Consider the following 27,237-nt stretch of genomic DNA (forward strand, 5'->3'; position numbering starts at 1 on the left):
CAATGTCACCTAAAAACATTATAATAAAAGATCATTATTGCTCCATGCAGAAATTAAACATTCTGTAAACTTAATTAAATCAGAAGCACTGTACGGATCTGAATGGCTTACACTGAATAAAAGAAGTGAACAAATTCAACTCGAAAATGCAGAAAGAAAAACACAGAAAAAATTTTAGGACCACAAAAGAACAAAGATAACAACTGCACAAGAAGAGCAATGAAGATTTATACAAAAACACAGAAACAATCACATACACTATAAGGAAGAGGAGATTAAAGTTTTATGGCCATCTGCACAGAATAAATGACAACAGGCTAACCAAGAAAATTTTCAATTTCATTTCCAAATTAAAGAATTCCACTTTTTGGCTGGGAGAGACAATAACGGATCTGAGTAGAAATAACGTCAAGGAGGCACCATAGAGAGCAGGGAAAATTTCCAGCTTCTGATCAATACTAAAAAAATTTCCTATTCTAACAACAAGAACCACAACATGGGACAGTGGTGTCAAATGAACAGGAGAAGCTGATAAGGCAATGCACGAAGAAGTTCTGGAAGATAAGATGAAAAAGATTGTAACATAGTCTTAGGATCTAAGAGTTGTAGAATTGGCCAAACTCTGTAATAATAATAATAATAATAATAATAATAATAATAATAACAAAAGAAAATATTTCTTAAATCAATTGCATGCCACTTGCATTTCCCAAATTTTCACAAGAATATTTCTGAAATGCTCTATTCCTCTGAAATTCAGTTGCTTTTAAATTATGCTAAAGGGATGTACTAACCAATGATGGAAACACATTACTATTACTATACTAAAAATTTTATCTATTTGATTTTTATTATTATTATTATTATTATTATTATTATTATTAACATCTAGGGTTGTGCCTCTGCAGTTAACAACCATAGTTGTTAATTGGAGCTCACTCCATCCAAGGTTCACTACCTTCGAAAGTCAACCATGGAAAGGTCTTTTAGGAAAAACTTTCCACTGTCCTTCCAAGAAAGCTGGAGAAGGCTACATTGGATTCGGTGGGTAGCCACCTAGAAGGCTTCAATGAGTCAGAGCATTGGCAACCACCCATTCTTATGCCAGTTCATAAGAACAGGATCAAACAAGATCAGATCAACTACATTGCAACTCATAATATAAATTCTCTAATTAAAGCTGGAAAACTAAAAAATTTGACGCATGAATTAGATAAACAGAAAATTTTAGTAGCAGTACTCCATGAAATGAGAAATACTACAGAAGAACCATTCGAATCACAAGGTTACACAATTTACAATGGAATAAGGGTTATTAAAGAATGTCCCCAATTTGGAACTGTTTTTATAGTCAATGTGAAAATAACAGATTCGATTATAGATTTTCAAGCCATCTCCCCTAGAATTGCAACTTTGCGTTGAAAAGCATCCAACAAAATTTATACCATCATTAATGCCCATGCCCCTACTAATGAGAAGAATTCTCTAACAAAGACTAGGAACGAAGTAGAAAAGTTTTGGGATCTCCTTGACCAAACATTAAACCAAGTAAAAATTAACAATGTTAAGATCCTGTTAGGGGACTTCAATGCCCAACTCGGAAGAGAAAAGAAATACCAAGATATCATTGGGAACTGGGCTCCACATAAACAAACAAATAAGAATGGTCGAATACTTGTTGAACTCTGTAAGGAACACACACTGATCTCAAAGTAGACATACTTCAAAGGAGGCCAAAAAAACTTAAAACTTAGAAACATCCTGATTGGAGAAAAGAAGTATGGCAGCTGGATCGTGTATTTACGGACAAATTCTTACACAGAGAAATCTACAATGTTAAAGTATTAAGAGGGGTAGATACAGGTTCAGATCATTACATTGTCAAAATCAAAATTAAGTCCACACCACTAAAAAAGAAACCAAAGTGCAATGAACGAAAGAGGAACTTTGATCCCCACCAATTAATTAGAAATGATGTAGAGAAGTCACACAAAACATAAAACTGACAGATACTTTAGAAGAACTGGTCCAAATTCTGCTTGTTGCAGAAAATTTAGCCCCATTGAACCCACATAAAAAGACAAACTCAGAATGTGACAAAATTCAAAAAGAAAGACATCATGCATGGTTAAAATTTCAAACACACAAGACAGAAGAAAATGCAACCAAACTAAAAAATATCAGGAAAAAGTTCACACAAATTATCAGGCAAACCAAGAGACAATTACAGAAAGATCTAATCCATTCAATAGAAGAAAATTATCACAAAACCAATTCCAGAGACTTTTACAAAGTGTTAGGAAGACAATTACAAAAATTTGCCCCTCCCACATTAATGCTGAAAAGGGAAGAGGGAATAATGGCACACAATGACAAGTAAAATGTCAAAATCATAGAAAAAGCATTTAGTAAACGTCTGAATTGTGAAGAACCCCAGGAACTTTTAGCAATTAACACAGGCACACCCATCAAGACTCTACTCGATCTCATAAATCCTCCAACAATCCAAGAGGTGGAAACAGCACTCAGAGGGATGAAAAATTATAAAGCATGCAGAGAAGACCAAGTTTTTGCACAAATGTGGAAATATGCCAGTGATACAGTTCAAACATACTTACACATAGCCGTAACAAAAATCTGGATAGCAGAAAAGTTCCCCGAACATTGCACCACAGCCATAATCCACCCACTCCACAAAAAGGGAGATAAAAGCAACCCAGATAATTACAGAGGTATCTCTCTCTTAGACTGCACATACAAGATTTTCTCCAGAATCCTATACAAGAGGATCAAAGAACAACTAGAGGAAGAATTAGGTGAATACCAAGGAGGATTCAGACCTTGGAGATGCTGTGCAGAACAGATCATCACTTTAAAATTAGCCACAGCATATTACAAGAAATGAAATAAACCTCTTGTGATAACCTTTGTGGACTTTAAAAAAGCATATGACTGTATCTATAGATCTTCAATGTTAAAAATCTCAAGAAATTTTGGGATTCATACAAAATTAACCAGTTTGATAGAACGCACCTTAACCAACACTGTATAAAGTCAAGTTCAGGGGAGAACTCTCTCGTCATAAAAACAGGTTTAAGACAAGGACATTGCTTGACACCCCAGCTGTTCAACTGTGCTTTAGAATACATAATGAGGGAACGGTACAAGTCTAATCCAAAGAACATCCAAACTGAAAGACCCAAAGACAACATAAGTTTCAATTGTCTAGGATTTGCTGATGATCTTGCTCTCTTGTCCAACAGTATTCAGGAAACCAAACAACAAGTTATCTCACAACAGGAAATAGCACAGAAAATTGGTCTTGGAATATCCTTTGTAAAAACAGTCATCCTGTTAGCTGACCCACCACTCATAAACAAAAATGTCATGAGAAACCAAGAAATCAAAATTGTAGATAAATTTAAATATCTGAGAGAAATCGTAACATGTAACCTCAATGAAAAGCCAACATGGCATAACAGAATAAACAAATTGACTAGAGCAAAATATATCACCAAGTACCCCTACAACAAAAAGAGCCTGTCAATAGCAACAAAATTAAAACACTACAAAACAGCCGCTCAACCAAAAATAACATATGCAAGTGAAACCATCTTCAAAACAACTAACGCTGCACAAATAGACAAAATACTCAAAACAGAGAGAAGAATCATCAGAAAGTACATCAACAAATCATACCGAAAGAGTAGCTACAAATGAAACAGTCTACAAGGAAAAAGAACTGGTAATGAGTACATTTCATTTTTCGGACATCTGATCAGAACACCAGAGAACAGAATCACCAGGAGAATAATAGAAAAATTGTGGAATAGTAAGTGCAACATTAAGTGGATTACAGAAATCAAGATTACACTGGAAGACCTAAGAAACAAAAGTGACAAAATCAGGAAACTCACAGACAAACAAACCAAACTGCAAACAAGAATCAACAAACAGACAATAGGAAGGGTGATTTCTGATGAAAGAAGGATGAGATCCGAGAGAATGAAGTATTATTATTATTATTATTATTATTATTATTATTGCACACATCTGTGAAATACTATGTGGTGTATGATGGGTACCACTCATTTGCTCTACATGTCAATCCTTGTTTTAACGTTTAGACAGCTTGCAAACTGATCCCATTTCTCTAGATGGGGAAGCCAACCATTAACTGTTCCTGTTTGAGACTCATTTTGCCCTTTTATCAAATATTACATAGCGTAAGTAATTAAAATTGGGATATTTAATTTGAAGTCACATTACATAATACCGTAGTGTGTTGCACATAACATGACAGGTGACAGAAAGCGGCTCAGTAAAATAAATGACCAGACATTTGATTTGTTCGCAAATAAGTAACAGTCAGTGGATGAGTCATCCCAAGTGTAGTTTGCATTACAATTTTTGCATTTGCAATTGGTCTGTACTGATCCTTTTGCGTATTTGTTTCTTGTTTCAGTACATTCCCAATGAAAAACAATAATGCTAACTATGGAAAATGAAGAAACTTCACAAGCCAAGATAACTAAAAAAGCATTTTATTGGATAACTGATTTCAAGAGAGCTAAGCTGTCATCACTGACCTTATGTTTTAAAAAGTTTACAACATATTGTCCATCAATGTTACAAGTTGTTTCACTTTGCATATGCACTTCCCACTACTCGAAGATCACAACACATCAGCATGTCAAATATAAAAGTATTATGTACAAACATAAACATAACTATATTGTGTCGACTACACGTGTTCATGTTCACCCCCAGCTAGTATATCAGTTGTCAGCATGTGGTGAACACAAACACTTGCAACTGGTGCAATATAGTTATGTTTATGTCTGTACATAATATTTTATGTTTTACATGTGGACATGCAGTGATCTAGATGGTAATGGGAAGTATATATGCAATATGAAAGAAATTGCTACATTGATGGGCAGTATGTTCCCCAAGTGAAATTCCTTGATTTACAGACAAGTCTTAGAATTATTCCCTGACAAATTTTAAGATCTCAAGGATAAGTTGAGACATAAGTTGATAATCTATCTTTGCAGCTACGGTTCAAAGAAACAATAGCGCAATGAGGAAATATATAAAAAAAAAAACTTTCAAGCAGATGGGGTTTCCTGATGTGAGCAAAAATCTGAAGTACTAACATCAACATCATTTGTAATGAACTGTTTTTAGATGGAGAAAATAAGCCAAATGGTACAGATGTTTCCTTAAGATCACTGATACTATTTTATTTCAATAAAACAGAACACATTTGGTGACAAAAATACACATTTCCTTGGAGTTACAAAGTGATTTAAAATACCGCCACTGATTTCAAAAATAACCTCAGAAAAAGTAGGCCTCTTGAAACAACTGTATAAGGTTAGGAAGAATTGTGTAAACCAATGCTGCAGTTGACCACCAATAAAATGTTGGTTCTACTATGTTCATTATTGTTGGCTATTACCCACTGTGTTATATCTATTATTTTACAGGATTTTGTGATTTTTTGTTCTGAAAAATATATGAGTACATAGCGTACAAACTCTCAGCAACTGACAATTTTCTTCTTATTATTGTCCATACTTTCTAACATATAAACCACCTTTTAACTGACAAAATGTCTATAAAATGCCACACTCTACAACATACTTGTGGTGAGACAGTTGCAATTCCCGAAGTCCATCGCCCATGGCCTCTAGCCTGCTGAGGAACACTGCAGTCCTGGGCCCATTGATAAACTATGAAAATCTGCTGCATTACGCCACACACAAACACACCCGACCTGTGGGCAATTTGATGAGACTAGATCCAACGAGCAGGACCTACATATTAGTGGGAACCGAATGGCTTCAGATAGCCAGATCCAATCCATTTCAGATGCCCGCAGAAATGGCCTGTGGTTCTGGCCTGTCATGGAAATCCACTTGTGTGGCCAGCTATTCATGAGCCATGGATAGTATGTTGATGAAATGAGATGATGGTGATCAATCCATGCAACACATAACTTGTTCAAATACTCTGAGAATCAATAATAATGAGGATACATAGCAAATCACCTTAAAGATAATTGCTGAGCTGCAAATAGGCGCATAAAAAAAGACAATCACACTCTCTCAACTAAATTTTCAGCCACAGCTTTTGTCAGAAAATGAGAGAGAGAGAGAGAGAGAGAGAGAGAGAGAGAGAGAGAGAGAGAGCGGTCACATACACACACACATCACTCAGACAGAACTCAGGTACATGACTGCTGTCTCCGGCAGCTGCATCTACAGCCTCTGAGAATCAGATCCAAACAAACCACTCCTACCTCCCTGTCTCTCGTCAGCAGCTGATAGGCTAGCAGCAAGAAGTGGTGGCAGCACTGACTGCAAGCTGAGGGAGTGCTAGGAAGGGGAGAAGCAGTAGTAATGAAGGAGTAGGGAAGCAGCACACTCAGCCAACTGCAATGCATGACACCTCAGTAAACAAACCATTTCATCTATTGAGACAAAAATGAGATTTTTCCAGTCTCCCCCCCCCCCCCCCCCCCCCCAGTTATTTCCCTGATGTGTTAGAAATTCTATGATTTCCAGAACCCGTGGCAATCCTGGTTGTATACATTTTAAAGCATAAGATCTAATGATTACGGCATAGCTCTGTCAAAATCAGTCATCCAATAAAATGCTTGTTTAGTGGTCTTGGCTTTTGAAGTTCTCCTCTGCCATCATACATCGCAGATCGCTCCCAAACTGACAGTGCCTGGAATATATAGGGTATCCCACCTAACCTTTCACTGACAATATCTCTGGAACCACAACAGATCTTGACAAATGGCTTTCATGGGTATGAATGTACATTACATTCTCACAAAAGTAAATACTATGAGCCACACTAAACCATGTGCGAATATTGGTTTCAACACAAACTTCCTGTTTTTTTTTTTTTTTTTTTTTTTTTTTTTTTTTTTTTTTTAATTGACACTCCATATTACTCCACATGCAATCAATCAAAAGAGAAATCACAATAATAATGATGTTAGTTGCATTGCAATACATCAATTACACCCTGATAAATTGGAATGCAAAGTTGGCACATGAAATGTACTGCTGTTGCACTTCCTGCGTGGCAAGTGTGATCCACATGTTGCTCACCACTGCGCTGTGATTGACATACTATGATGCAACAAATGCTGCACTTACATATTGCTATGTACGCTGTTAGTAAACTGGGAAACATACAAATGTCAAGTCACCCAAAATGAAAACCAGGACACAGTTTACTCATACGTGCTTTATTGAAATTTTTGACAGTACTACAATCCACATAACAGTAATGAAATACTGATAACCACCAGCCAGAGTAAACAAAATTAATGACTGTCAAAGGGTCGCACAAAGGGACACAGGCTATTTGTACATCAATTACAGAATGGTACATGCCATGTAAGGGACATGTCAGTGAATATCTTTAATGACTGTGACACTACTGAATCATTGCAGGTGGTGCAATGCACACACAAACATACAGTAGTACCAACAAAACAAACATATGTCTTCTCCGTAATACACAAAAAGTATGTTGGTGTGCAAAAGGCTACAGCAGTTTGAAGAGATCGCCATTTGTTTGGCAACACTGCTGTGTGCACTTCATGGTGGATCCACTCACAGCTGTTGGAGTTTGTGGTGTTACTGCAGTGCATGCTGCGGTAATGTGGGCTTTCATGTTGGCCACTGTTGCTGGGACATGGAGATATACCACATCTTTCACATGTCCCTGGAGAAAGATGTCTACAGGGGTGAGGTCCAGCAACTGAGCTGGAAATCCCTGAATGGGACTGCCCCGTCTGATCCACTGATGTAGGAATTGTTAGTTTAGTGTCTGCAATGCCACAAAGCCATTATGTGAAAGGCATCCATCACTCTGATACTACATCATTTGACGCAAATGAAGGGGTATGTCTCTCATCAGTCCAGGTAAGGAACATCTCAGGAACTGCTCATACACTCATCCATTATAAGTGCAATCAATGAAATACTAGCCAATGATGTGGTGTTCTACAATACCACACCATGCTCTGACACTCCACTGACACTGATGTTCAACCCGGCGAATTGAGTGTGGGTTTTCTGGAGGCCAGTAGTGCATATTGTGTAAGTTGGCATTCCCATGGTTTGTAAGAGTGGCCTCATCAGTAAACAGAACTCTATGCATAAAGTAATGGCCTTGCCACAGAACCCACTGATAGTATTCCACCCGATTGTAAATGTCGTCATCATGGGGGCCCTGATGTAGCACCATATGTATGGTTGATATCTATGCCTGAGCAGAATACAGCATCACACTTGTTTGAATGATTCCCATCTGTCTCTCCATTTCACGAATAATTGCTGCCAAAACAGCTACCTCTGCTGCTTCATGTGTTACATCTCTACTCTGGATCCGTGTTCTTAGAGACAACCATTCAGTTGTGCGAAACCTTCTAACAATATTCATGAAGGTAAAGCAGATCGTATGACGCCTATTAGGGTACCACTGGGCATACACCTGTGCCACACATGTATAATTTTAGTGACATTCTCCAGATAGTAATACCATGTCAACCATTTCTTCATTTTTGCCATTTGTGAATATCATGTCGAATGCCTAGAATGAATGGTCAGGTAAATTAATATCATGGTTACAACAGTGACACCAATTACAGTGGTACAGTACACCACTGCCACATACCTGTGTGTACTTCTACACACAACAACCTGCTTCATAGTGAGCTATTCCCACATACAGCACCAATTGTGTCGCACTCCTCTACACAACTGCAGAGGCAAAGGGTTGACTGTGGCGGTGTAACGGGGTGGCGTACACCAACCGGTACTGTTGCATAATCTGTATATGGATAAATACAACGTGCTCGATGAACATCATTATGCACATATCAATGTTTGTGGGAGAAATCCCTATTATTACTTTTGTTCCTCATTATAAAAGTGGAAGTAAGAATACATACGTCAATCACATCTCAATTACAAGCAGCATGAGGATCACACTTGCATCACGGGAAGTGCAATAGCAGCCGGTTTCATTTATTTCATGCATCAACTTTATGTTCCAATTTCCCATGATGTAATTGAATGTTGTGATGTGATCAATGCTATTATTATTCTGATTTCTCTCGTTACTTATTGCATATGGAATAATATGTTGTGTTCATTAAAAAAAAAGTTTGTGTTGAAACCAATAGTTGCACACAGTCTAGAATGTCTCATAGTATTTACTTTCATGAGCCCCTGCTGTACATTCACACCCATGAAAGCCATTTCTCAATACCTTTTGAAGTTCCAGCATTAGTGGCAGTGAAAAGAGCAGGTGAGACAACTTGTAAAATGCTACCTACTACGAAAGCAACAGAAATAATATTTAGAAGGAATGAGTTTTGGTCATTGGAGAATGTGACTAATGAAATTGTTAACACTTTACTCTCATTTAACACAATCACAAAATGCTTTAAAATGTTAATTAGTATCAGCCTGTACTGGCCATTCTCATAACCATTTATTTTACATGTCTCATGATTGCCAGAGCAGATCAGAATTGGTTAATGTTTTGAAGTATGTTCTGATTGTGTCAAATTAAAATAAAGTGTTGACAAAATAGCATTTGATAGATACATTTTCTTCAACAATACAGTGACGTAATTAACAGAAGCCCAAAATGTTGTGTTCTGGTATTCTCCAGTACAAGGAATAGTGATTTTAGTGTGCCAACAGACAAATGCCGACTGGCTACATAAAATTCACTAACTATGCCTTGTTCTCATTTCTGCCTACCATCTTAAATGCAATTAACTATAGCAAGTGTTTATCAATAAGTAGAAACTTCATCTTACTAAATATCAAATACCTTACATTGTTTTCAGATGTGATATTCACAGGATATGTCATTGAACCCTTTGAAACAGGTTTCCTCTGTTCTTTAAATCCTGTAACTTTGAAATTGAGATATATTTTTCCTCCGGCATCCTCAAAGTCTTTGCCATAATGTTCTGTAACCAAACCCCAGTCAACGATTCCTGTATGTGGAGAGTGTATTGCTTTAACACCCTAAAACAAAAAAAATATATGCCAATACACTATCTATAACTGTGTTATTTATAACATATCTACACACATGTAACAGTCTTACTTGTATACAAATAATGATAGTTTTACTGTTGAAGATCGAGTACTTACATGGCAGTGAGGCTCGATTTCTTGGATCTCATGACCAGAAATCATTCTAATATCACGAACATTATTTTGCAGCCCTCTTTGATAAAGCTCTTCTAATGCTGGTATTTCAACTGGATCAGTGGCAACTATAATTTTACCACATTTCTTGTACGGAATATTCTTTTTATCAAAGTATTTGTATGACAAATAGCAACCTTGCACACACAATTTTGCCTTAAGTGACCCTGGCTTATAATATATACCAGCGTGAACGACACCACTGTTGTTACCACTTTGGTGAGCAGCAAGCTTATCTTCTTTCTCTAGGACTGCCATTTTGAAAACTGGATACCTCAGCTTAAGTTCTCGAGCTGTGGCCATTCCCACAACGCCGCCACCAATGATGACGATATCATAGATTTTATCATCGGGACAGCTGTATGACAGAATACCTTTTAATATAAACAAACTATAAAGACCACACAAACATATTTTTTTAGGTATCATGTTTAACAATATGGGTTATATATCATGGAAGAATTTTTTTCCCCAAGCTCGCCAAGCACTCTGTGTAGTGCAGTGGCTCCCAACCTTTCTGAGACAATTACCCCTCAGTGTAATCAGATGTTAGCTAGTAACCTCCTACTCCCACCACGACCCCCATCCCCCTTACCCCAACACCTACCATCATAGTGAATGTTTTGAATGAAAAATAAATTTCTTTGAACACTTTCATATTTAAAATGATGAAAGGTAAGTTGTCTTACTAAACCATTAACTAATGAGACAATAGGTACTGTTTATTTCTAACAATCTTTACTTATGAATTGGTGATGCAATTCCCAGGGCAGTGCAGATGCTATCTACAACTCCTCAAAAATGGAAAGCTATGCACACTGAGGGTAGATGCTTCTAACAGAACAAGTGGTAGACTTCAGTTTGTGGTGGAACACTGGGGGCATGCAATGAATCTCCAAAGGAGATTGCTTACAAGTCACTTGGGTAAGCCATTCTAGAATATTGCTCAGATGTGTGGGACTAGTACCAAATAAAATGAATGAGGGGTATTGAACTATACACAGGAGGACAGCATGAATGGTCACTGGTTTGTTTGACTCATGAGAGAGTGTCATACAGGAGCTGATGAAACTGAACTGGTACACTACTGAAGGCAGACAAACTATCACAAGAAAGATTACTAACAAAGTTTCAAGAATTGGTTTTAAATTGTAACTCTAGGAATATACTACAGCCCCATATGTATCGCTCACATAGGGATCGTGAGGACAAGATTAGAATAATCACAGCATGCACAGAAACATCCAATCAATTATTCTTCTGTGCACCATACATGAAAGGAACAGGAACAAACCCCAGTAACTGGTACAATGGGACATACTCTCCTTGGTTGTTTACAGTTTATGGATATAGATGTAGAAAATGCTACCTCTGCATCACTTTTCCCCCTACTGACATTTGTTTCATCCACATCTTGCATCCCATTTAAAGAGAACCAAACTAAAACATGTGCACAATAATTAGGCCTACTGTCTGTAAATCACTTAATTGCTATACTTCTTACTTGCGAATGGACAGAAATTGTAAGACTGAAAAGTTATGAAGAAATCGTCAAGTTTGGCATTCCACTGTTCCTAATGTAAAAGAGATAGACTCTTGTTTCTGGGTAACTTTGTGTGCTCTACACACAAATGTTGCAAGCAGAGTTCAAAAAGCAATGTATTTGGCATAATCTCAGTTCAAAGTGGGCAACAAATCATGTCACGAGAAATTTGCCCCATAGTTTAATGAGGCATAAGTAGTAGAGAAAGTGCACAATGGACCTGGTCTTTTGCCAAACTAGTGTCTGCCTGGGTGTTTAGCATATCACAAATTTTGGTCTGGCTTGTGTGTTTTATTACTGTGCTACCATTCTGTAAATTTTCAAAAAACATGAATGTATTAAAATATACCCGTGTTCAAAGTTATGTATCTCAAAATGGACACATACCACATTAAAATCATTAACACCATTCAACAAAGTACATTTCATTCTATTAGAAAAACTTATTTTCATTTTGGTGTCTCTTTGGGTAAGGTGCAAAAAATTTGCCTGAACTATTGACTTTTTTGGTAATTCGGAAAATCCTTGCGTTGGGCCATGCTGGCTATGCCACTACCATTCTCATGACTGGTGACCCCATCGCCAAGGGGTCATGCCCAATAGCTATGCAAGGTCATCCATGGGTGGCTTTCTTTACTGCAGGTTCCCATAAAAATGTTCTGACTCTTGCTTTCACATCCTCAGAAAGCACTTTCCCACATTTACCTTTGGGCTGTGCCAATATTCCCTGTTCAGCTTTTAACTTTCTAGCCTTCCTTATCATTCTTTCTGAAACACAAAATTCTTCCATAGTCTTTTTGATAGACCAGCTTTGGCAAACTAAGGTCAAAATTTGAATTTTCTCGTTATTATTTGATATATGTAATTTTTCTTTCAATTCTTGGATCAGCTCAATGTAATCTGAACAAGTCAAGCAATGCTTGCTTGTGGATGGTTGCTCCAATTCACTGGGATCAAGTCCTCCCACTTATGCAATTTTCTTAATAATTGCACCTTCAACTTGATGTATTTTGTGCTTTGCATATCCTTTTGTATCCCTTGCACCAATTCGAAGAAACTTTAATAGTGATATTCCAACAGATGTTAAGCTAGTACTCAAATTGTGACCAACATTAGTCTCATCATCTTCATCTGACTGATATGTAACGTCCACTTGTGAATATTTCAGTACATCAAATTCTTTTCTACAGGAGGGGCACATTTTTTGGGCTGGTTTAATATCAGACATGGTTATCCTTTTTAGTAGGTCAGCTATTTCTATGGTGATTGAGTGCAAGCTTTTTCGTGCTGTGAGGTATTTCTTGCCAAATGGGTTGCAGCATGATCTTTGCAAAAATTCAAAACTTTTTAGGAGTAAAGCTTTACGATGGAAGCATAGTTGAGTATTTTCAGTAGAGTGTAAACCACTCTGCCTAGTAAGTAATTCTTGTTCTTCTAAGGAAAGTTGCTTTACAACTTTCAGTCCTTTTAAGGCACTGTATGTTGTTAAATGGCATGGGGAATCAGTATTTCCAAAACTGCATACATTAACTTGATCTTGTTCTTCCATTTTAGCAACAACTTGATATGCTTCAGACACTAAAATCAAACTGTCAAGTCCTAAATAAAGAAAAGAAATAAAATTAATAAACAGTCAGCTTCCCAAAAATTATGTAGCACTCTCCAGTACAGTTAAATGGTTAAATTTAGCAATGAACCTGTCACAAACAGGTTTAAAATCACTGAATAAACAGGAAAAATGAATATTTAAACAATGAAGACATAATCAACAAAACTCCCAATTTTAGGTGACATTTTTGCACCTTACCCAAAGAGAGACCAAAATGAAAATAAGTTTTTCTAATGGAATGAAATGTGCTCCGCTGAATGGTGTTATGAATGTAATGTGGTAGGCATCCATTTGGAGATACATGACTTCGAACACGGATATATTTTGATACATTCATGTTTTATAGCAAATTTACAGGATGGTAGTACAGTAATTAAACACGCAAGCCAGGCCAGGATTTGTGATATACTAAGCACCCAGACAGACAGTAGTTTGGCAAAAGATCAGGTCCATAGCGCACTTTCTCCACTACTTATGCCTTGCTGAACTATGGGGCACATGTCTCGTGACGTGATTTGTTGCCCACTTTGAACTGAGATTATGCCAAATGCATTGCTTTCTGAATTCTATTTGCAACATTTGTGTACAGAGCACACAAAGTTGAACCACTATACCCAGCTCTTTTGCATCAGGAACAGTGGAATGCCAAACTTGATGATTTCTTTATGAATTTTCGGTCTCTGTAAAAGTGGTCTTCACGAAAATGGCTCTAGCACCTCAACCAAGTTAAAGGTGAGCCTGAAACTTTGCATAAGTATGGCCCTCAGGTACATCCTGTACAAATATCATCAAAATTGAAGACGGTCGAGCTGGGAGCCCTAGGACACTTCACGTGGAGTGACCCTTATGCAAGTTGATGGATAAATCTTCCACAGCACACAAGAATAAGAGAGAATATTTGTATAATAAAGAGTGCCCAGTCATGATGATTAAAATCCTTCTGGGTGTCATATCACATCATTGTGTAAAATATTTTAATCATAAACTTAAAACCAACATTATGATTGTATTACAAAACGCTTGCTCAGGGTAATACTGGTTTAGGTGGAGAAAAGGTGGCTCTATGTACTGCAGACAACTGGTGTCAATATGTCATACTTTTGAAAATTTATGAGCCCTAACATATAATAGACTAGTCATGATGGATAGGGGAAGGTAGGAAAGAAGCTACACATGGGTTAGCCATCTTGCCTGTGACTGGCGATAGTCTGTAAATATGCTCTTCACTTCTGGTGGACGCGTTTATCTCCTAGTGTGAGCAGAACTGCACTGACAAATCCTCTGTAACTGTTTGTTTAGAATGTCACATCCATGCCCAGTGAGGCTTCTGCTTTGTGACTCTTTGTGGCCTGTTGGACTGAGATAGCTGGCACCCAGGATTTGTAGGTGTCCTCTCTACTGATGTTGTCAGGCTGCTTAATAATTTCGATCACCTCTCAAATCTTGCACTGCCACATCCACACCTATTTCGCCAGCACACAGATGAGTGAAACTATTAAGCAGCCTGACAACATCACTAGAGAGAAAGGCTACAAACTTAAAGCAACCTGGGTGCCAGCAATCACACCATGAGCAGTCAAGGGGAAGTAGCCTCACTGGGCACAGACATGGCAGTCTAAACAAACAGCTATAGGGGAACTTTCACTGTTTTTACACACACACACACACACACACACACACACACACACACACAAAGAAAACATGCCCACCAGAAGCTATGTGCTGATCAGCAGCCTGTTTCACTGACAAACTGGCTAGCCCATGAATAGCTTCTTTCCTACCCTCCCCCTTTCTGGCATGTCTAGCCTATTATATTTTTGATTCAATAAAGTTTCAAAAATATGACATATTATCACCAATTGTCTGAAATAAATATAGCCATCTTTGCTCCACCAACATCAGTCTTGCCCTGAGGACGGCCATTGTAACACAGTCAAAATGTTGATTTTAAGTTAATAATTAAAATATTTTATGCAATGACGTGGTATTACACCCAGAAGAATTTTAATCTTCATGACACTGGCCACAGAAACCTATGTAGGTTTTGAACATGCTTATAAACAATGTAGGAGACGATGGATTGCTACATACCATAAAGAAGACTCTTCAAGTTGGAGACAGGCATGATTAAAAGACACTCACATGTAGCTTTCAGCCACAGCCTTCATCAACCGCATGCACACATGAGTGCCAACTCCAGTACCTTGGGCCTGAATGGTATTTTGGCCTAAGATGCTGGAGTTGGCAGTCATGTGTGTGTGAGGTGTGGTGTGCTTGCTTGCTTTTGTGTGTGTGTGTGTCCTCTCTTTACTGATGAAGGCTGTGGCTGAAAGCAACATGAGAGTGTCTTTTAATCACGCCTGTCTGCAACTTGATGCGTCTTCTTTACGGTAAGTAGCAATCTATGTTTTCCTACGTTGTTGATATTCCTACCTGGAGTTTCCATTATTTGATTTGAATGTTTTTACATTGAGAAGACAAGCTGCCCTAATAAAGGAGCTGCAATATAGGATAGACCACAAAGAAATGGGAAAACTATTTAGTTTACTGGAACTGCATAGGAAAAATTTAACGGCTTTTTTCAGTTAACACAACGTTAGTGTCAGTGTGGATGCAACAGTATAAACATTATTTTAACTCAAACCTTGCTGTAAAATGGACGAACGATTTTTGGGCAAATGTTTGAATGAAGTGTAAACATGACTTCCTAGAAATTACACAATGAGTTTTTGTCCAAATTTTAAGAGCGAAACAAAAAATGGAAAATCAGCAAATAGAGTATAAAACTAACCAGCCTGAGGCCTATGTTTGCAAAAAATATTTAATTGCTTGAAAGTAATCTAACTTAATTAATGAATTGAGGGAGAATTGAAATATTTCTTAAATAGCTTCTACTAACCGTGTAAATGAAGTGTTAAAAAGGTCATCTCTTCACAAACACTAGTTATTTTGTGCACAAGGAAAGTTACATTGGTGACGTATTTAGTTGCCAGATTGGCTTCCTTCAAAGAAAGTACTAAATTTAGCACTTTTTGAGAACAGCAGATATCACAAAGACAAATTAGGTATCAAAAAGTTTATCTTTCCATGGCAGAGGTATTTTGCACATAAAAAATTATATTGGTGTGATATTTAACTGTCAAAAATAGTTCCTACAAATAAAGTACTAAGTTAATAGTATTTTGAAAACAGCAGATGCTAGGAAAGGACGTGAGATGTCAATAAGATCATGCTTTGTGAACAAAACTTGAAAATAAGGGAAACAATGGTCAAAAATATTCTGAAATGACTTGTCTAAAAGTAAGAAGTAATAAGAAGGAAAACAGATTACAGAAATATGCTTGAAATCATAAAAAGTGTGTGAGGTGTATCAATTGTTTCTCTAAATACTTTTGGATTCAAGGAGACAAGTCACAGATGTGTTGTGTTGGAAGCATTTTGGTCAAGGCAGTGTGAAAAAGGGTTCACTGGAAGAAATCCAGAGAGGTTACAAGTAGACTGCACTTAGAAGGACAAGTTCTAGGTTTTACATTTACATTTCCAGTAATATATTTATGTCATATTTTGGTATGATTTACTCTACAATGTTGTGTTTTGAAAGGAAACAATCATATGCTGTATTTCATATTCTGTTACAGAATTTAGTGATTAACAAATACTCATCAGGACTCTTTCTGTCTGCACATACTGTGTCACTTGATTTAAAATCCTCATTGTGAAAGAGCTGGTGTAACTATTAGAACAGCTTGTCTGTGTTTCTAGTGATGTATTTGTGTTCCTTGTGATATACACAGGGAAGAAGTGGGGAGGGGGGGGGGGGAGTGGTAGGAGTGGAGCACTTCGACAATCATTCTTCTGTTTGCCATAAGATATATAGCTGTGGTGAACTGATTTATTAACCACTATAATGAATGATAGCTGGATGTTATTTGTGTTTGTGATGTTCTATTAATTTTCTTCAATCAGTGCAAATTACGGTCTTATATTATTATTACACAATTTACTACTTTGAAAAAATTGTGGCTAACCCATTCATAGTCCATCCAGTGCCACATATTTCACAATATGCAAGTACACAAACTGATTCTGAAGGATAGTGTCTAAGGTTACTGTAACTGGAGCCATATTTAAAAAGAAAATTTTTCTCACCACAGTAATGCAAATGTATTTTTAGTTTCTGAATATTCTTACTATCCTACTTTATGACTAAGGCTAGCGTGTCAAAAATGATTTACATGTGAAAAAGTTTCACTTCAGGTTTTTGAAAAGGACACAAACTCAATACAGAAATTAATTTTGTGAGACTGCAGAGAATGTTTATCTTTACGCTTTCCCTGTTAATAGTTTAAGATGATTGGATACACAATATTACACTTGGAGCTGATCTTTATTATGTATCTTGAACAAACTTTACACAGCATTAAACCCTAATCTTCCTTCCATGGAAAGTAATGAAGAGTAAATGTACTTGAGCAAATATGACAGCACTCCCAAGAAGTCTTTCTAACAGTAAGTCAGCAACTCTTGTTACAGAAAACCTTTACTGATGATGGTTCCATTGTCTCAGCAGAATATTTCACAAAATGGCAGGAAATAAATCTATGCTGAATATAGAATCAATTCTGACTAGAGTTCAAGATAGTGAGAGAGCCTTCCCAGCACAAAGTATGATCTAATGAGTATCTTTATCACTGATCAATAAGTTGTCTCCATTGTAATTTGGTGCTCTTATGAACATAAAAGATTTTTGATGCAGTAAGTAACTAATTTTTTAGGGTTTTTGTTCGAACACAAGGTAAATCACTTGCCAGGGAGCTTGTTCAAATATTGGTTTCCCTGTGGGTGGTATGGGTAACTTCTGGTTTTTTATTAGTACATTTGCAGCATTGTCAAACTTTATACAACTTAAGAGGCTCATTAACAGCTTTAGTTGGTTATTTATGTAGCTTAAAAACCGGAGTCTACATAGTAAGCTGCTAGCGTTACGGTATGTATTATTTGACTCCCCTCGCCAACTACCCCTTTAAGTTAAGTTTTACCACAGTAGAGAGCCAAATAATTGCATTTCCTGTTAAGAAGATATACCAATACAGGATGCCAGTGAAAAGCTTTTTTCCCCATTACTACATTATTTTCTTAAAAAGATCTCAGACAATGTAATTTTATTTATTTATTTATTTATTTTCGAAACTTCATTCCAGATTTCAAACATAAATTTATTTATGTTAGTGAGAAGAAGTTACTTATACATAAGTTCTGCAAATCATATTAGAACATGATTATTTGCATCTCATTTGTAAGTGCAACATGTAACGATTTGCTGTCCACAAGAGTACTGTATGTATGATACAATAACCAAGTTTCATTACATGGGGTCAAATAATCAGAAGTGTTCAATTCTTACTTATGCAGTTCCTAATAGAAAAATCCATACACATTTTGGATGAATATCCAAACCAATAGTATCAATTTCTTCCAGTTGTTAAATCTGAAGATTTGTATCATCTGCAGTAACATGATTCTTATTACCTATTTTTTTCTGTTTTGGGACAATTACTGCACTCACAAACAAAGTTGATACTTGGCACAATGGCTGATGGGAGTGATCACAAAGCCATTTACCGTAATTCCCATCAACCAACGTGCCAATTTTGCTTGCATGCATATTAGTGTCATCAATAATAAGCACTTTCATCTTTAACCCACACAGTAATTTATACAACATAATGTAACATTACTCATTAGAAATTATTAATTTTCCATCAACTATTTACACTCGCCAACGGGTTCTTCACTTTCACAAGATCTCTTTTTTACCTTTTAAATGTCTGTCAACCTGTCTTATTTGTTCACGATTGACTCATTATTTTAACAGCATTGTGTCAATTTTCTTCTGTATTGTACAGTAGTGACTGAACAGTTCCATACTTTGAAATCCTCTTGTTCCGTGCTCCTCATAATAGTATTTGAAATAATCTTTGTAGAACGTATTTTTTGACTCATCCAACATCAAAGTGACTCACATATTAACTGTAGGCTATATTCAGGATTTGAAATGAATAAATGAGTAATATATGACCCATTAGTATGTGTAATATTTACTGCTAGCTAGCACTGAAATTTTCACTTATTTCAGTCCATTACTTAGCATTTAAACTAGACATGATAAAACTTACAGGCAGATTAAATTGTGTGCCAGACCAGGACTTGGACACTCTGGCTTTTGCATGCAAGTGCTCCACTGACTGAGTTAGTCAAGCACAACTCAGGAGCTAGGCCTCCTGCTTACCTTGCAAGATTCACTCCCGGAATATGGGATATTGCGGAGACATGGCTTAGACATGTCGATCAGTGCACACTTTGCTGCATTTGAAAACTCATTCAGGAAACAATCTCCCAGAACACAACTCTGCAATATCCCTTCTTCCAGGAATGGCAATGCCACTAGGTACTTAAAAAGGCAGAGAACCCAGTGTTGCAGTCTGGTACGCAGTTTTAATCTGCTAGGAAATTTCATATCAGTGCACACTCCACTATAAGGTGAAAATTTATTCTGGGCATGATGTTTCCCAGATGGTGGTCACTGTAGCACCAGACATCACTTTTGTGGTGACCGGTAATTAAGGTACAATAAAAATTTGAAATACATCTAGTAAGTAATCCAAGATTATTAGAAGATGCAAATATGTGTAAGTATGTCTCTAAGTAACAAAACGTAAACATATTATCAAAATAAAACTACTGAGAAATAATGACAAAGAAGGAAAAATTTATTAATGGGCTATATGCAGAAGTAGTACTGATTTCATGGTAATTTCAGCATAATAGCTTTAATTGTGATTCTGGGAACTGTTTCTGTCATAAATGGGCTTGGGTATCAGTAGCTATAGCAATATTTAATTTGTTTGTTTATTTATCTGCCTAGTCATCATGTACAGTATCAAATCCTTTATGCAATCAGACATCTTATGCATATTGTGATAATGTATTTCTAACAGCTCTCCTTTGTATTGTGAAAGTACTCTGAGCCACCAGTTGCCTCAGAATATTATTCCATATTTTAGGAGTGAATCAAAATATGCATAACAAACACTTTCCAATATCCTCAACACCTAACAACAGTTACTAAAATGAGTTGATATGAATTAAATGCCTTCCTTATTTCTCATCACTCTGCATAAGTCGACAAATTTAGTCTCCTTGCTATGTGCCTCTATGTACCTTGAGATGGTTATTAATTGTGATTATTGGATAAGCAACATTTTTATTTTGTGAGTTATGGAGACTTCTTATTTTCAATGAGCTGAGTACAGAGAGACTAGTCACAGGTGTTAATGTGTCGGTGTGCGTTGTTCTTTGTATAATTTATCATGTCAATGGTAAGAATAACTTGTTACTTAAACCTTACAATTACTGGAGGGTGGCGAAGAACAAAGTGGCTTTGGGCACGTTCAACACAACACTATGATAGTTGCCTCTTTAACTGTTATGCGACTTATTATAACGGCAGTAGTTACTGATTACGAAATACCTGACAAGAGCATTCAGTGTTTCATGTCTAAAAACAGCACAAATTTGTTATCAAGATAATTAATCTATTGCTACAATAAAGTTTTATGATCCACTGTGTCTTTTCTTTACCTGGCAATTTTAACTGAGTGCCGACGATTTAAGCTAGGTGGTCTGTCGAAGCTTAATGCAAATAGGCACCGTGAACGTGAAGCAAACTGCAAGTTACGCCCACAACAAATGGATACCATTGTCCGAAGCCTTCGCAAAGCCACACTAATGTTATAGTTTATTCAGTGCAGCATTCCAGGGCGCGAAAAGACGCGTTAATTTGTGTTCCGTGCACCTTTACATAGCTAGTACTCTTATATTTACATTTAGCTGCCGGCGTTAACGCAGTTTACGCAATAGCTTTGGATCAGAATCAGACGAAGATGTTTCACAAACAACGCTCGAGTTCAGATTTCTGTTTCTACGAAAACGAGCTCTATGAGATAAAGCATAATCTTCAGAGTGCTTAGTCCATCTGCAGTGCCACTTACGTAACATTATATAATTTGTAGGAGAAACTATGATGCCAAACTGAATGTTACATTTTATTTCAAACAGTGGAAAAAAATTTTCAATATCTACAAGTTGTCAATACTGATCTTTCTCATACAACGCATTGACAACCGCCTTCGCTTTGGTACGTCGCTCCTCGCATATATTGCAACATTCCAGAGACTTTCGACTAGTGGTAGTGGGTCATGAGTCCATTGGACTCTCTTCAATACAGTTGTGTCGCACCACAGGTATGCTGTGTGTTAAGCCCGGTCCACATACACAATTATCTGTCTGCGCAGACATTGGCGCAGATGTCTGTACATGCAAAAGATCGCTGCAAATGTAGTGTGTTCACACGACACAAACCCCAATCAACTACTCGCCCGCCATCTGCCGGCGTAGAAAAGAAATATCAGTGGCAAACGACTACGCTCCCCGTAAACGTCAAAAATTTAATTCAGTTATTTTGAAATATAGAAATGGAGGAAGTTCTGCTGTGTTCTGTGTTCGCAACTTGTGTTGCAAAAAACATTCAGACCAACCGCAGGAAACAGAGAAAGTGGTCAAAATGGTGTAGACAGTGGCTGCTAAAGCGAAAGCAGTTTTCTCACGTACATTTACTGCGAGAGTTGCAGGGCGAACCCGTTTTGTTTTACATTACCTCGTGTTCCATTACCTGGCACATTGAACCAGCAATTTCATCTTCAATTGTACTCCTCCTTGGTCTTGGCGTTTCTTGACCACTAAGAAAGCCAATCACATCAAAATACCATAAAGTTGGCTGGTATACTTGATCTACTCTTACACCAGATCTTCTAGATTTCTGAACTTTGGATAACTCTTTTCGGTAAACAGTTCGCTGACAAGACTTCATTTACTTGACTTGCCTTCATGAACTCATCCTTCAGGACAGCGTAAATAGCTTCACATGTGTTGGGTATTGTTTAACTCAACGCTTGTTTCGATATTGCAGTTGAAAATTCCAAATCCTTGTAGCTCCTTACTGTTGCTATGAATCTTAATGTTACCACCAGCCGTTCATGTGGAGAAATTGCCCTTTTCATACAAGTATTTTTTCTCATAATATGAGGGGTTACCAGCTTTAAGAGATAATTATGTTTCGACATCCATCCGCAAATAATTTCGCCAGTTCGCAACGAATTTTTTTATTACCGTTTCTCTGTTAGCCGACACGTCAACTGCCCACGATTTTTCAATTAGAGCATTGTATGCTGCTGTCTTTTCGTCTCGGTCACTATATTCTTTACCTTTAATCTTCCACAAACATGTGTGGTTTCTATATATTTCAATGAATTCACTTACAAACTCTCGAAAACACTGACGAGTATCAGCCATTTTAATGCCCTATGCGCACCAATACAAACACTAGACTGAGCGAACAGCTGTTTCGCGCCAGATTTGCGGTGATCTCCTGTCCACACGCTCTAACTTGTCTGTGCAGATGTGGTTTGAACCTACAGATTTGAGAGGTTTCGCTCAAACCTCCAACTCCAACTTCCAGGTTTGCACACACCTCAGGTTGGTGCAAATCTTCTGTCCACACGCAACGATCTGTCTGCGCAGAAGTGATGTGCGCAGACATTTGCGCAGACAGATTGTTGCGTGTTGACTGTGTATATATCTAATTAATAACACAACAACCTCCACTGTTCATGGCTTAACATGACTGTGGAAAGCATAGGTTCAAGAACAATTGTTCAAATGGCTCTGAGCACTATGGAACTAAACATCTGAGGTCATCGGTCCCCTAGAACTTAGAACTACTTAAACCTAACTAGCGTAAGGACATCACACACATCCATGCACCAGGCAGGATACGAACCTGCGACCGTAGCAGTCGCGCAGTTCCAGACTGAAGCGCCTAGAACCACTTAGCCACACCGGCCGGCGGTTCAAGAACATAACAGACTTCTCATTTGGCAACTTCATCCCGCTACCCCCACCCCCCAATCTCTGTGACCCCTCTTTCCTTGTGCACTTTAACCCACATCAGCTGACGTGCTGATTGTGGCATGTGCTGAATAAAACTACTGTATTTGGCCATCCCTTTCAGCTACGCACCTCATCATGCAGTTTGCGTCACTTGGACCTTACACTGGCTCTTAGTCCAGCATAGAGAGAGTAAAATCATGTAGGCATAAATATATTAACCGAAATCTGTTGACATGAAGATGCTAGTAGACAATGAGAACAAATTCATAAGGAAAATCAAAACTCTGTTGCTCATATCATTCACCCAATCTCTTTGTGCTATAGGTTTGTGTGTGTCTAGTGTCTAATTTGTAGCTATTTATGGGAACAGAGTCAGCTCATATCTTTATTATCATTTTTTAAAAGTAAATCATCTTTATAAACAATTAGCATCAACAGTAAGATAACAACAATGTGATCTACAGATTTTAAAAATAACTAACAAATATTTCACATACAACTGATACTAAATAAAATTTATTCCCCACTAGTATTACATTCATGTAGGATATTTACAGAGCCCCTTACATGTTTCAAGTTAGAATTGTGTTACTTAGAGGTCTTTAATAACCCACTATCTTAGTAAGGAAAATTGCATTAACTTGAATACACTGATAATGTGCAATGTCTAACAAGCAAGGATCAAATAACGATACATGCTGTTCTCTAAATTTAAAGATTGTATACTGTTGTATATTATCCTTTAAATGAATAAGTGAAGTTGTCCACAACGAAATGCTGGTTTGGATCCTACAGTGCCTTACTCATGCTAAGCATGGTTCTATAGGATGCCACATGCCCTTGCATTCCTCTAACTTTTACAGTCTGTTATTGGGGTAACTACCATTTAATGCTATCTTTGAACATTGGTGAGACTATGCATTTTTTTCACATTTCCAGTGATGAAAGAAGCAATAACTGCTATAAAATCTATCATTTTCTAGTGTGACTGGTTATTAGGCAGTAGAGGAGAGTGGTAAAAACAAAAAACTATTTTTTATTATGAAAATGCCAGTTTTTAGCATAATTTAAATTTCTGCTGCAATTTTAAATGTCTATAGTTAACAGTCGAAAAGTTTCAACATTATCATATCACTATTATTTGCTTTATCATTTATGCAGTTAATTTGTTTAGTTAATTTCTGACTCATCCACAAGGAGACTTCACAAATGCCACAGCGAGACAAATATTTTAAAAAATCAATACAAATTCACATATTTTGCAAACTGGTCTATTTATTCAAATAAATTTTTACAATACTCAGAAAGGATTACTAGTGATCAGTGATTCATTTAATATCCCATTGATGAAAATTAACTTGAAATAAAAGACTGGAATTCTGTGATTTTGTTTTCCCACATGGTATTGGTGAAAGGAAAATCATTCTAGCATCATTGTTTTTCAATGTAGTAATGCTGGTACATCAGAAAAATACATTTTATTTAAAAGAAGTCAAAATTCACAGCTAAGAACTGATAATAAATACCATGGGACTGATGACCTCAGATGTTAAGCCCCATAGTACTTAGAGCCCTTTGAATAAATAATATACTTCTTTATTATGACCACATTTAAGTCCTAAGATCATCATCAAAAAGATTTTAGAACAGATTACATTGTGATTTAAAACCTGTGGTTTCAGTTGTCATAAAATACATCATCTGTGACTACTGTCAAGTAGTAAAACACGTTAAACTCTCCAAAATAAAGCGTATCAGACACTGCCTATCTTTCTTCTTATGATGTATTTTATGATAATTGACACCATAGCTTTTATATCACAATTTAAACAGTTTTAAATTGCTTATGATACCTGATGGTAGTTTGAGGACTGAAACTGGTTCAGATTCAGTTTTAGATCCATAGACCAAAAAAATGAAGTGATTCTCGTGGGTGTGGAACATGTCAGAAAATATAATATAAATACAAAAAACATTTGAATATAATACTTACTACCCTGATCATTTGTCAGGAGATTGTCGAAATAGGTTAATACAATGTGATACACTGGAACAGCTAATATTTACGAAATTAAAATGCTGTCAGAATGAAACACTGTTATGCACTATTAATAAATTTATCATACACAAAATACCTAATCTTGACTGTTGTGATCAAAGTGCTGTCAAAACAGAAATATATCAGATATTTTTACTAAAGCTAGCTTAACAGTCTCTGTTAAGATATTCATCTATGGAAGTCTTTCTAACTATGTTTAAACCTTGCTTTATCTGAAACCAAGATTTTAATGGTTGTTGGAAATTTATTGAAAATGGATGTCCCTGAATATTGGGCCCCTTTTTGGACCAAGGGAAGTGGTTTTAGGTCTTTATGTAGATTTTTCTTATTCTTAGTATTGATGCTATGTATTGAGCTATTGGTTGCAAATAGAAATGTATTAATTGCAACAAATTTCATGAAGGAATAAATATACTGAGAAGCAGTGGTTAGAATATAAAGTTCCTTGAACAAGTTTCTACATGATATTCTTGAATTTGCACTACAAATTACTCTTATCACACATTTTTGCACCCTAAAACTTCTGCTCGGTTTGATGAGTTGCCCCAGAATATAATCCCATATGACATACTAGAATGAAAGTAAGCAAAGTATACAAGTTTTTTTTTACATTTGTATCTCCTACATCTGACATCATTCTTATGGCAGACACAGACTCATTTACGTGCTTAAGCAACTCTGTGGTATGCCCTTCCTAACTGAATTTATTATCGAGTTGTAATCCCAGAAATTAAACACTCTCAACCTCTTCGATCTGCATGTCTTCATATGTTATACACGTGCTAGAAGGAAATGTTCAAAGACAGTGAATTAGCCTTAAACCACTTATTAGTGACAGTGAACATTTGATTAGCAGCCATTTCTAAATCTGTACTTGACTTGCTAGTTATTACAATGGTTGTATCATCCGCAAACAAAATAAACTTAGCATCTGGCAATATAACAGATGAAAGGTCATTAATGTACATAAGAAAAAGCAATGAACCCAAGGGTGAACCTTAAGGAACGCTACATGTAATTAATTCCCAGTCAGATGACGACTGACTGCTTACTGCAACAGGTATTCCGCAACAACACCCTTTCTTCCCTGTTAGATAGATAAGAATCAAACCATTTTGCGGTATTTCTTAAGAGAATGCTGTGGTTCACACAGTCATAGGCTTCTGGCAGGTCACAGAAAATGCCATTAACCTCTAATTTATTATCTAATAAATTAAGCACATTCTCACTGTAAGTGTAAATAGCTTTCTCTATATCAAACGCTTAAGAAATACAAACTGTAACTTGGACAATATATTATTTGCAGTCAGATTCTGATGGAGACACTTGTACACAACCTTTTCACATATTTTTGAGAAAGCTGGAAAAAGTGAAATTTGTCAATAGTTTGATGATATCTCTTTATCCCCCTTCTTGTAAAGAGGCTTATCTTCAGCATATTTTAGCCAGTCTACAAATGTTCTGTTGATAAGGGATTGATTACACAAATAATCTAAGATAGAACTCAACTCCCTTTCCTGTTGAGGTGAAGGCCATGCCTAGTATAGTCCCACCTGCTGATAGAGTCAACATGAAACACACTGATATGAGACCCCGTATCTGATTCAAGCAGCCATTCAATCTCTAAATTAATTCTCCAAACAGAAGAGTTCAAATGAGGGCAGTCAGCGTGTGTCAGAACAGACACAAGCCCAACACTAGTATGTCTCGTTGCTGAAGCTATCCTTAACAGGTCACTCTCAGTTGAATAATTAGG

At 36.8% G+C, this 27,237-nt stretch overlaps 1 protein-coding gene across 1 annotated transcript in view; it reads right to left on the bottom strand.

Moving 5' to 3' along the window:
* The window catches only part of LOC126278100 (L-2-hydroxyglutarate dehydrogenase, mitochondrial), a 75,630-nt gene extending 53,758 nt beyond the window's left edge, over positions 1-21,872 (bottom strand). The window contains exons 1-3 of the mRNA XM_049977951.1: positions 21,056-21,872; positions 10,206-10,620; positions 9,882-10,076 (exon numbers count right to left, since the gene is read on the bottom strand). Of these exons, the coding sequence (XP_049833908.1) occupies positions 9,882-10,076; positions 10,206-10,620; positions 21,056-21,174 (729 nt within the window). The 5' untranslated portion in view covers positions 21,175-21,872. The remainder of the gene's footprint in view (positions 1-9,881; positions 10,077-10,205; positions 10,621-21,055) is intronic.
* Positions 21,873-27,237: the final 5,365 nt, after the last annotated feature.

This window comes from Schistocerca gregaria, chromosome 6, assembly GCF_023897955.1.
Source record: "Schistocerca gregaria isolate iqSchGreg1 chromosome 6, iqSchGreg1.2, whole genome shotgun sequence".
NCBI lineage: Eukaryota > Metazoa > Arthropoda > Insecta > Orthoptera > Acrididae > Schistocerca > Schistocerca gregaria.